The 12,506-nt window shown below is 38.1% G+C and overlaps 1 protein-coding gene across 1 annotated transcript in view; it reads left to right on the forward strand.

Moving 5' to 3' along the window:
* The window catches only part of lin52 (lin-52 DREAM MuvB core complex component), an 80,204-nt gene extending 68,689 nt beyond the window's left edge, over nt 1–11,515 (forward strand). The window contains exons 6-7 of the mRNA XM_043697087.1: nt 5,308–7,454; nt 8,933–11,515. Coding sequence (XP_043553022.1) covers nt 5,308–5,369 — 62 coding nt within the window. The 3' untranslated portion in view covers nt 5,370–7,454; nt 8,933–11,515. The remainder of the gene's footprint in view (nt 1–5,307; nt 7,455–8,932) is intronic.
* Nucleotides 11,516–12,506: the final 991 nt, after the last annotated feature.

Here is a 12,506-nt window from a genome sequence, read left to right on the forward strand (position 1 = left end):
TGAACCCATCATTATTGTGTTTAGAGGGGGTGGTTAAGAGCAATGGAGCAGGAAATGGAGGAGGTGCGGTAGAGGACTGTCTGGATGACAGAGGGGGAAAACCACGTTATTTAAAATAGGTGGACATCTGGGATGCTTGGGAGTGGAATGTCTCCTCATCTAAGCAGATGTGGCAGAGGCAGAGGAATTGGGAAAACAGGATGGAATTCTTGCAGGATGGGAAGAGGAGGTGTAGCCTAGATAGTTATGGAAGTCTGTGGGTTTATAGTAAATGTCCATCTGTAGACTGTCGCTGGAGCTGGAGGTCAAGAAAGGGGAGGGCAGTGTCCGAGATAGACCAAGTGAATTTGAGGGCAAGGTGGAAGTTGTGGGCTAAGTCAATGATCTGCTCCAGTTCAGCCTGAGTGCAGGATGCAGCACCGATGCAGCCTTTGATGTAATGGCAGAAGAGTTGGGGCAAAGTGCCTGTGTAGGGATTGTTCGACATAGTCGACAAAGAGGCAAGCATAGCTGGGGCCCAACAGAGTGACCATGGCCAACTCCTGGATTTGGAGGAAATAGGAAGAGTTGAAGGAAAAGTTATTGATGGTGAGGACTAGTTCGGCGAGGTGGAGGAGGGTATTGGTGGAGGGGGACTGGATGGGTCTGTTGGAGAGGAAGAAGCTGAGTGCCTGAAGGCCATCCTTGTGGGGTATGGATGTGTAGAAGGACTGCACATCTATGGTGAAGATAAAGTGCTGGAGACCAGGGAACTGGAAGTTAGTGAAGAGGTGGAGGGTGTGGTTAGTGTCATGGGGATAGATGGGAAGTGTCTGGATAGCATCTGTAATTTTTTTGTCGCTAATTTAGATAAATCCTCTTTCCAAACCCCCTCCTTATCTACTAAGTATGCAGTTTGGCGGAGGTAGGGCTAGTTTGGATTATATAGGAAACAGGGCTTTTATGGACCATTGGTAGTTTCCCTATCACCGGAAACTCTGTTTTCAAGACCCATTTGCTCAGAGATGCATCATAACATGCTGAACAGGTTGATTAATTTTTTAAATGTATAACTGGAGAGCAGTTTATTTCTGACCGGATGAAAATTTAGTTAATGCTAACAACATTATAACAACTATGTAAAAAAGATATAATCGTGCAAGATACAAGTTGAACAGTGTATGTTTTAAATACTGACTCACCATTTTTGTCATATACTCTTAACAAGTATGGCTTGATGTAATAGGGCAAATGGCATCAACTATTTGCATTACCAGAGGAAGTGATTAAAAAGGCATGATTTAAATGCTATTAAATGTTGACTATTTCTGGCAGTTCTCCAAATACTAACTATGTACTTACCTACTTAAATGTTTTTAATTTCAGGCAAAGTCAGGTCTTTGCAGTTTCAGTCATTTTTCACACCTCATTAAAGTGTCCCTAGTGGGCTAGAAAGTCTGAGTTCAAGGACTACCTGCTCCAGAATTATATCATAACACTTTTGAATAGGTTAATTAAAAATAGCTACCTTACCCCCAGCACCTGTGGAGACAGCAAAAGTTAACTTTTTGAATCCAAAGACTCTTCTTTAAAGCACCTTGTGCTCTTGTCCACTGAATTGCATTCATGTACTGACTGACAACTCAATCCATATGAAACAATTGTCACCCTTTTGGTGATGGAAGATATCTATTGGTTTTTTTTGTGAACATAATGCATTGAGTTAAATAATCTGCACTGTCACCAGTGAGCAAAAAGACTACAGTAGGTCTTTAAAATGGAATCAAAGCCAACATACAAAATGAGGCCATCTATTATTATTAAAAGCAAATACCAAGCAGTTAATGCAAGTTAGTTTAAGGTTGCATTCTAATCTCAGGATTCAGACGATAAAATCAATTTGGGTTACTGCAGAATTAATCCTATTTCTCTGTATAACAATTCTGAGTTAATATAGACAAATTTTGCTCTCAGAAAACTAGAGAGGTGCACAATTCATTTTAAAAAATTGGATCATAATACTGATCATTAAATGTCATTATTCCATATTAATAGATGTATGTGGTGTAGGTAATGTTAATGACTTCCATTGCTGTGATATTTGAGTTATATTTTTGAAGCGTTTGTTAAGTATTTTTGTTTTTAAACATTTGTTGAATTCTTTCTCTTCCTGAGAGTTTTGATTTTAAGTAGGAGTTTAGTTCCACAGACACAAGGGTGTTACCACTCAATAATTTTGTGCAATAAAATAGAAAATATTGGAAATGCACAGCAGATCTGACAGCATCTGTGAAACATGAAAAAGAGTTACTGTTTCACATTGAGAGCTGTAAAAAAGTTATATGTAACAGATTTTAAGCAAGTACACAAGTGGGGAAATGGGAGTTGGGAGAACAAAAAGGTCTGCGAGAGGTTAGAAAGCAGAATGAATTAATTGATGAAAAGAATGATGATGCAAGCCAAGAAGATATGACATTGGAACAACTTAAAAGCACAAAAATTGCTTCAGAGGAACTGTAAATAGGTAAAGCAAAATCATCACCAGCACTTGCCATTTGAAAATTATAATAGGATCAAAGTCAATAGTCTGAAGTTGATAGACTATATTATATAATAAAGAACTGCAGGTGCTGGAAATGTGAAACAAAAAAAGAGCGCTGAAGAAGCAACAGATCTGACAACATCTGTTGAGAGGAAAACAGAGTTAAGATCCCATCCCCCCCCCTACCCCGCACGTACACGATCACGAGTCCCAATTCCTTTACCCAACCACAACTCACACCTCTGAGGCATGGCAACTTTCCAGTCTGTAAATTGAGTCATAATGGAAAAAAGGGTTGGAAGCCCAGGGCTACATGAGATGATTAACTGCATGTTAAAATTGCATTCCTATTGGCTGGGCCAGCATTTATTGCCCACCGCTAGTTGCCCCCATTGCTTTTAAGAGACAGGAAACATTTTTGTACAATAAATGGCTGACTGTACTCATTTAATTGATCACAACTATATGTTATAATTCCATGAAGTGTTATCTTCCTTTTTAATGGGTGATACTGGCAAGGCTAACATTTATTGACCATCCCTAGTTTTCCTGTGAATGCAGTGGCAGGGTGCCATCTTGAATCTGTGTGCATATAATCATTATTATTTTGAAATGGCCACAATGCTTCTGTGGCATTAGGATTCAATCAAGTAATGTGGGGCTGGAGTCACATGCAGTTTGGTTTCGATAGGAAGAAGTGAGCCAGATGAGACTTTGTAAAAATCTAATAGACTTTATGGTCATTTTTGTAACAAATCATAAAGTGCCTTATTGTGCATTGCAAGTCTAATACCATTCCAAACATAAATGTTTCAATTTCGTCATGAGATGTTCGTGTCCCTGGCTGCGCCGGTATTTATTGCCCACCCCATGAAACCCTTGCAAAGGTTTTGTTGCGCTGTCTTCTTGAATCACTGCAGTCTATTTGCTGTAGGGAGACCCATAATACTATAAGGAAGGTAATTCAAGGATTTGCCCTAGCGATGAAAGAATGAAGAAATATTTCTAAGTCTGGATGATGATTATACGCTATGTTGAAAATCTATTGCATGACAGACTATTAGAAGTGCACTTACAGCAAAACATACTCTTGAGGTTCAGTTAATGGCAGTGAATTACTTAATTTTCACCAACTATTGTTTATTATATTCTATAAATCCTCTGAGCATGTTTCAATCATGCTCCCATTTACCTGTTATTTATTTAAAATTGTTGCCTTGAAAGTGTCAGACTGTTGAGAGATTTGGTGGTTACAAAGGCCACCTTAGAGCTGAAGCTGTCCCGTGTATTGAAGAAACTCCACAACAATGTAATTGGTGTTGTCAGTTATTGATAGATACAACACTGTCCCCTCCATGTTTGTTGACAGGTGCCAGTGGCAGGAGTCTGGTTATTGACTAAAACTTGACAGCTGATTGAAAAACAAGCTGACCTTTTCATCTCAGTACTGGGTACTTGAAAGCTGCCTGTCAATAACCCCTAGTTTCAGATTGTTATACAGGAAACTGAAACAATGCCTGAGACATAGAAATATTAAGTTTGCAATTAAATTCACTAATTTTATTATAACTTCAATTTGGTGAGTTAAAATTTTCCCTTCACAAGACAATTTAGTTAGTTTTTTAGCTTTATGAAGATGTGGAATAACAATGTTAGGGAATGAAACATTTTTTCATTATTTTACAGACGGTGCTGACTAGGAGTATTCTCGTGTGTTCGGATGGTTTAGTTGGAGATTGATTGAAGTTCCCTCTGCCCTGATGTGAATGTTTTTTGTTTTATTGTGTTGTCTTATCATCAAGTGATAAATACTATTGAGCAGAAGAGAATCAGTCAAATAGCTCCAACTGACTTGAATACAGATATTTGTAGATATTGGTGTTTAGAGAACAATGCTACTTTTATTCTTCTTGGTGGAATGGGTCAGGGCTTTGTTGTCAAAGTAATCTTGTTGAGTTGATGCATTCAACAACACCACAATACATGTTAAATGGTGTCAGTATCAGATGTAGTTGCAGGGACAATGAACAACTGAACTGCCTAATTCTGGATCATGTGAAATTTGTTGAGTGCTGTTGTGGGTGTATCTTTCCAGGTAAATATTCAGTATTGCATTTCAGTTCTGATATGAATCTCTTAGGTGATGGGGAAGCTTTGAGAAATCGGGAAATATCCCGGTCATTGTAGACTACACTGCCTCTGTCTTAGTCTTGTAACCATATTTTGATATTGGTCTAATTATGCTTCTGGTCAGTGGTGACTTTGAAAATGTTGATGCTACAGGATTCTTTCATGATCAGGAAGTATTTGGACTTTTTTTGCATTGTGTTGGCAATTTTCTCTGACATTTATAATAGAAAATAGCTAATTATAGATTGGCCAAGGACACTTCTTTCATACCCAAGTAGATATGTTCTAGGCTGCTAGATTTGTCTTTAGCATGTCACATTTAGCAGTGCAGTGATCCCACAATATTCAGTGATGGCTATCCTCAGTTTAAGATTTTCCTTTGCAAGGATTCTATATTGGTTACTTCTGCCAGGTGTGCTTGTAACAAGAGGATCTTGAGGATGAAGTCAACTTCCTCATGATGATTCATCTGGAAGCTACATCCTTCAGAACTTGGAGAGTTCGATCACACAGATTCAATTTTGAGAGTCCATTTATGGGTTCTAAACAATAACTACCATAAAACCATACATTCTCAAAGGGGAAGTGGGAATGATAGAACCATTTAAAAGTTTTTTCCACAAGTGCTTATTTTCTTTCAAAATTTTATTTTTCAGCACGAGAAATGACCAGAGGAAAATTTTTAAACATTTTGGAACGGCCCAAGAAGTTGCAGTAAAATTCCAACCACTTGTTTCTGAGAGAAGACCCAGCACTCGTTTAAAGACAATTGCTGTCTACGGATACCTCCTTGGGTTTATTCTTCACATATCGTCTGTTCAGACTGCCTATACAATAGAGCGTCACAAGATCATACTTTAAGGACAACTTATCTTTTAGCCTATAAGGCAAATTGTTTTTAATTGGAAATAGAAACTACTGTTGATGCTTCTTTGCTGTAGAAAGGCAGCATTTGGTTTGCCTTGTGTATATGAAATTACAATATTGTTATATTGTGGTGAACTCATCTAGATGTATTTCTTATCGTATATTTAGAATTGTTATTCCCTTTTAACACGCAATGAAGTAAGTTTTGACGTTGAGGTTACGCACAACAATAGCACTTTAGGGCTTCTGATTCTATCAGCACATGCCCACATTTGGATATCAAATAATAATACATTTGATGGGAGGAGCATTGTAAAGAACATTGTCTGGGAGTACAATGGCTTTTCACAAACCCCACTTGTTTGTTTTAGACAGAATAACATAAAATTGAACATGTTTTCAGAGATTTAATAAGGTGTTTCAAAAGATTGTCCAAACTTCTCTCCTACAGTTTGTGAGGCCATCTCGAGGCTTTGCTGTGCTTCTACTTTTTAACACATTACTGTCTGTGTGTTGTCAGATTTTTAATGATAGAGCATATAAAAGCTATGTTAAAATTATTGTGCATTGTAGTGGTACCCTAAGGGGTGATTGATCAACAGTTAGAGGTTTAGACTGGAGTGTGCAAAAAGAAATCCGGCATTGGCATTAAATTACTTATTCCACCTGAAATATTATGGATCTGTGACTAACAAACAAGACAAATCTTTGATATTTTGCTCCAAAGTGAAAACAAAGCTAACTTAATTATAAATCAATTTAAAAAGGTGTCATGCCAAACCGAAATAACTTTGATTGAGAAGAGAGATTATAATCATATCTAAGAGTACGTATGGCTGTGCATCAAGCAGTCTTGTTTAGATGAATGATTCAGGCATGTGTTGCAAGGGAATAACTTCTCCTATCGCTCTAATTTATTTCCCTTTTGGTATCAGAAGAAAACATTAGGACGTACTCAGTTAGTAACCTGGAGAAAGATTTTTCTTAATTTTATTTGTCCTTCATTTCCTGGGCCCCAATGTGTCTCCTTCCTGGCTACCAAAACTATGCTTTGTGATTGACCTGCAGCAGGGATAAACAGTTGGGCTGCAAACTGCATAGGTGGAGTATTGAATCTTGGGAGAGGGGTCATTTTAAGAAGAAAAATAAATTAAACCAAATTTTGATTCGAAATTTTAAACTTTAAGTAGAGAACATGAAAGTCTAAGTTGTACTTGATCACAATCACGCAATCGAGTGAGTATCACTGTAGTCAGGGACACAACACAAACCCAACTTTCCATATCAAATTTCACATGTTGATGCAAACAGTTCTGTTCAGCCCAATCACATTGTCACATTATTTGGATTTACTCATTGCAGCATTCTAATAAAATGGAGACCATCCTTTAAAATTTCAGCCTTGGTAACTGATGCACAAAGCTAAACTGAAGTCTGATTTTAGGACTAAGGTCTGGGATAAAGTCACAGGGAAATATTGGACAAAATCACTGGAAACATTGACCTCTCTAGCGACCCATAGACATCTCAAATATGAGAAGCTTAGATCTTAAGTGGTTGCTTGTAAAGGGGTGTGACACTTTGTTATAGATGTACGAATCATTCAAGCCACCTGCCCCTACCCTTCAATATTGTTCCAATTATTAGGTTCAGGCTTTGTTTCCATATATTTTTGGAATTGAAATCGGATCTAGTTTCACAAACAGTGTTGTGCAAAAGTGTGAAATGTTTCTATTATATAGTTTATTTTTGAATTAAAAATATGCATTATTTAAAAACCTTCTTAAGATCATTTGATTATATTTCTTAGGAGTATATGCATTAGACATACTTTTCTTTTATTTCTTCAGACTTTACTGTGGTGATGTGTGCAAAATACCAAGGGTTGCCAGTATCTGGGAAAATGTATATGAGAATACAAAGAAACTAGCAAAGAGTAAGTGATAGATATTGGGGAAAAGGATATTGTTGGAGCAATGTTTGATGTGAAATTTCTATCCTTATTTACAAATGTATGGTTAGTAATTGCTGAATCAACACATCTTGCAGAAAGCAACTCAAATTGGGATTTTCTCCTTGTACATTGCCATATTTCACGTTGCCTTCTATTTCCAACATAAATTTCTGGAAGCAGAAAATTCTAATGACAAAATTAACATGGCATTAAGAATATCATAAATATCTTGCACAATGTTCTGTCTTTGCAAGTGAAGTACAATGTTAGAAAACAAAATAGCAAGTGATGGAAAACAAGTTGCCTTTATTAGTTAGTGCATTGAGTATAGGAGTTGGGAGGTCATGTTGTGGCTGTACAGGACATTGGTTTGACCACTTTTGGAATACTGCATTCAATTCTGGTCTCCTTGCTTTAGGAAGGATGTGAAACGTGAAAGGGTTCAGAAAAGATTTACAAGGATGTTGTCAGGGTTGGAGAGTTTGTGCTATACAGAGAGGCTAAATAGGCTGGAGCTATTTTCCCTGGACCGTTGGAGGTTGAGGGGTGACCCTATAGAAGTTTATAAAATCATGCGGAGTATGGATAGGGTGAATAGCCAACGTCTTTTCACTGGGGTACGAGAGCATAAGCTTAGGGTGAGAGGGAACAGGTTTAAAATGGACGAAGGGGCAACTTTTTCATACAGAGGGTGGTGCGTATATGGAGTGAGCTGCCAGCGGAGGTGGTGGAGGCTGGTACAATTACAACATTTAAAAGGCGTCAGGATGGGTAAGTGAATAGGAAGGGTTTAGAGGGATATGGCAAGTGTTAAGCATTGCATTCCAGGTGTAATTCAATTGGTCAAGCTACTAGTAAAACAGACTTTATTCAGTGTTTATATTAAAATACAAGAAAAGAAAGAATTGGAATAACATAACTATTGGAAAACTTAATAGATTATTTAACTACTAAATGATAACTGTTCCAATACAATAATGTCCCATAAACACATTCTTCGTAAAGGCAATCACAGTAAAATAGGTTGTCTGACATGCAATTCTAGCAGCAGGAAGAGAGCCTCCAGCTGTTAGCTGCAGCACAGAGAGGAAAAACAGCTTCCACGTCCAGCTTCAAGACCCCAACAGCAACTGTGACTGTAAAACTAACATTAAAAATCCTGGGTCTGCGGCAGCTTGACCCCACCATTCAGGCTGTTCCTACTGTTCCAACTTAAAAAAAAGATCTGTCAAGCTGTTTATTGGCTTTGGAGCAGACTGCTTGGTACCTCTGTCTCAACCTTCCTTCATAAAACATCCAGGGCAAAGTACACCTCTTAAAGCCATAGTATCGTTACATTAGATTCTATGCAAATCAAAAAAGTTCAGATTAAGTTTTCCAAAATGTCTTACTTGTTCATTCATTTCAACTGTTGGTGAATTTATTTAGATGCCTATTTTGTTTTTTCTCCTTTTTTTTAGGTCTTTAATCCTGCTCATTCTATTGTAATTCAAGAAAAGTTAATGCAATTAGCAAAAGAACTTCAGGTGATGAAGGAGGATCTAATTTATGAGGTTACTTGTCATTACTTGGAACGTCTGGAGTAGCAGGAGAAGCAGATTCAGTAATGACCTTCTAAGGGAAACCAGATGAATTCTTGAAAGGACAATATTTGCAATTCTATGGGGAGAGAGCAGGAAAGCAGGACTTGTTGGACACGCCTTACAGAGTTGGCAGAGGCACATGGGTTGAATGACTTCCTCTGTTATATTATTTTATGTTTGTATGAAAGAACCATACAGTATAATTTTAATTATAATCAAGATTATGTTGAAGTGCCAATGCTGTTGTTTATCACTGCCCATCTGAGTGGAGGATGTCACCATTTGATATTAAAATTACCAGTCATACTATGTACGGACAATATTTGAACCCAAAGTCTGCCCTCTCTCCCTACCTCTCCCTCACCTTTGGTGATTAACATTGCCCTTAAAGGGTCATACTGTCTGACACTTCTGGTGACCTGCAGAGACTTATTATTGGAGTCTCCACTTACACCATTTGTATGATCTTTTGATCTCACTGCCCCGATCTCTCTGCCTGTGTCCTTCTCTCTCACTTGACCTGACGAAGGGGCTACACTCCAAAAGCTTGTGATTTCAAGTAAATCTGTTGTACTGTAACCTGGAGCTGAGTGACTTCTGACATTATCCATCGCAGTCTAACACAGCATCTCCACAATCAGCTGTGTGTAAGAACACTTCTGGATGTAGAAAAGAAAAGAAACCAAAGTCTGAATAATGGTTAAGGTAGTTGTAAAGTAGTTGCACTGACGATGATATGGTTTTAATCAGCATGGAATGCACTTAGGGAAATTAAAGCATGGTTAGATTAAAATTAGTTTATGGTAGCAGTGTGCCTCAGCCCCAGTCTGAACAGGATACCCCTACAATAGTAGGATGACATTTTTCTCACTTCTCTCTCAAACCATACTTTGCACCAAATGAGATTGCTAAGAGGTTCTAAGTTAAGCACATTTTTCTATGGACCCAGATGCACAAGGAACTGGAATAATATGGTCTGAATCCATTTCCTTACAGCCAGCAGAGGGACGAAAGTTTCATCACATCAGGCTGGCAACAGTTCCCAAACATGTAGCCTGTAGCTTGTTCTTTCTTTTACCAGTCTTCCAGCCCCAAAGGTATGTTGAGATTTTACTCTGTTTTCCTATTAGTTTACGAACCTTACAGGTTGCCTTAGTATTCTGTGGATGAGGCTGCAATCAACAGATGCTGCTTTAATAAGTACTTCAGTTTTATTTTATTTTAATAATGTAATGCTGCACATAGAGCTTTGTAGTCAATGTGGTTTTTCAGTTAAGCAGTCAGCCTTCCAATTACTTACTGAGGCTAATGCTGTGTTTTATGCTGGAAATAAATTTGCTCTGGATTTGCTGTTCTCCCAAGAGTAGATCTTACTTAGTACAAAGGATTAGAGGGTGAAAGGTTTGATGATTTATCATGATGACTTGATCAAAAAACTAATCTTTGCTGTATTCTGATGGAATCCCTTATAAAACTCAATAGTTGTGTATAGTATTCTTTCGTCTGTACAAATTTTGTAGGTGAATGTTTTTCCCAATATCTGCAATAATGGAAAGAATGACTTCCATTTGAATAGCACCTCATCACTATTTAGGAGCATAACATGCAATGAACTCCTATTTTAGGAGAATCGAATTATAAATCACAGTAATGATGGGATTGTAAAAATTATTATAGAACAGCAAACCATACTTAAATTGCTGACCTGATATTACAAGCAGGCATTGAGAAAATATAGTTTATTTCACAAGATTGATACAGAACTGAGAGGAAAGATTTAAACAATTGAGGCTCATTTCTGTAGAAATTGAAGACCATTGAGTAGTGTTAGAGGTCTTTAACATTATGGGAAGGTTTGATCATTCAAGTGTAAGGAAGATGGTTCCATTTGTGGAAGTAGCCAAAACTAGGGGTCATAAATATAAACGAAAACAGAAAATGTTGGAATTACTCAACAAGTCTGGCAGTATCCATGAGGAGAAAAACAGAGATATCATTTCAGGTCAATGACCATTCATCAGGAAATTTTCAGCACTTTGCGGAAATTTGCTTTCACATGAAGGAATAAAGACGTTATTCACTAATAAATCAAATAGGAAACTGAAGCCTTTTTAACTCTGAGGATAAAACTTACTTACTCAGAAGTTATAACTCAGTACAATACAAACTAGCACAGGTAAATAGCATTGGTGAATTTAAGGGGAAGTGAGTTAAGTACATGTGGGAAAAAGAAGAAGAAGGTTATATTGATACATGAAGTAAGGTGGGTGGGGGTTTGAGTGAAACATAAATACTTGTGCCCTAGTTTCCTACATAGAAGTACTTGGGGTGGTTCCCCACCTGTCTGCCATCCAATCCTTTCTTTTAAAAGTCAGAGACAGTTCTACTTTCTCTTCAGGCACCCTGTCCAGAGATAAAGAACTCGGGTTAAGGACAGATTTGTGGCTCAGTGGTTAGCACTATTGCCTCTCAGTGCCAGGGACGTGGGTTCGTTTCCATCCTCAGGCAACTATCTGTGTGGAGTTTGCACATTCTCCTTAAGTGGGTTTCCTCTGGGTGCTTTGGTTTCCTCCTACAGTGCAAAGGTGTACAGATCAGGTGGATTGGCCATGCTAAATTGCCCATAGTGTCTGGGGATGTGTTGGTAAGATGGATTAGCCATAGAAAGTGCAGGGCTACAGGGATAAGGTAGGGAGGTGGGTCTGGGTGGGAAGCTGTTCAGAGAGTCAGTATGGATTTGATGGGCCAAGTGGCCTGCTTCCACTCTGTAAGGATTCAACGTTCAGAATTCAAAGGGTGAAACGGATCAGGCTGATGCATGTGCATGTGTTTTTTTTATATCACCCTTTGTACTGAAATGCGAATGAATTTCATTTGATGTGCAGGGTAAAGGCCATGACCACAGTTTAGAACCCCAAAATACTGTGGACATTTTGAATTCGTAATTCCAAAGTGTATTTATTAAAAAGGACTGCTCCAACAAAAAGTGGCTACAGATGTAAATTGTATGGCTGTCCGCAGAGAGATGCTGACAGAATATTGCACCATCAATATGAAAGAAACTTTAAAGAAGGGAAGAAGCAAATTAAAACAGACTGCACTGTGATCACTTATAATCACAAAGACAAGAAGTAGATGCCAACCTCCTGCTTAATAGCAACGCCCACTGTGGATTATGCCCCAAACTGCAGGTGCATTTTGTGTTTTCCCTTTGAACAATGCACAAGGATATGAGTTTTAAAAAACACTTTACTGGAGTGTGTAAGTGGGACTGAATATTCGTGTACCAACCTGGGTCACAGTTGAATAACTATCCCCTTGTTACCCCATGTTGCCGGTGAAGTGCCTCTGCAACTGAGTCAGCTAGTTAGAAACCCGACAAAAGGAAAACAGGGCCTATAAAGTGGCCAAGAGCACTGGGAAATCAGAAGATTGGGAAGACTACAAAACA

The sequence above is a fragment of the Chiloscyllium plagiosum genome, chromosome 10 (assembly GCF_004010195.1).
Source record: "Chiloscyllium plagiosum isolate BGI_BamShark_2017 chromosome 10, ASM401019v2, whole genome shotgun sequence".
NCBI lineage: Eukaryota > Metazoa > Chordata > Chondrichthyes > Orectolobiformes > Hemiscylliidae > Chiloscyllium > Chiloscyllium plagiosum.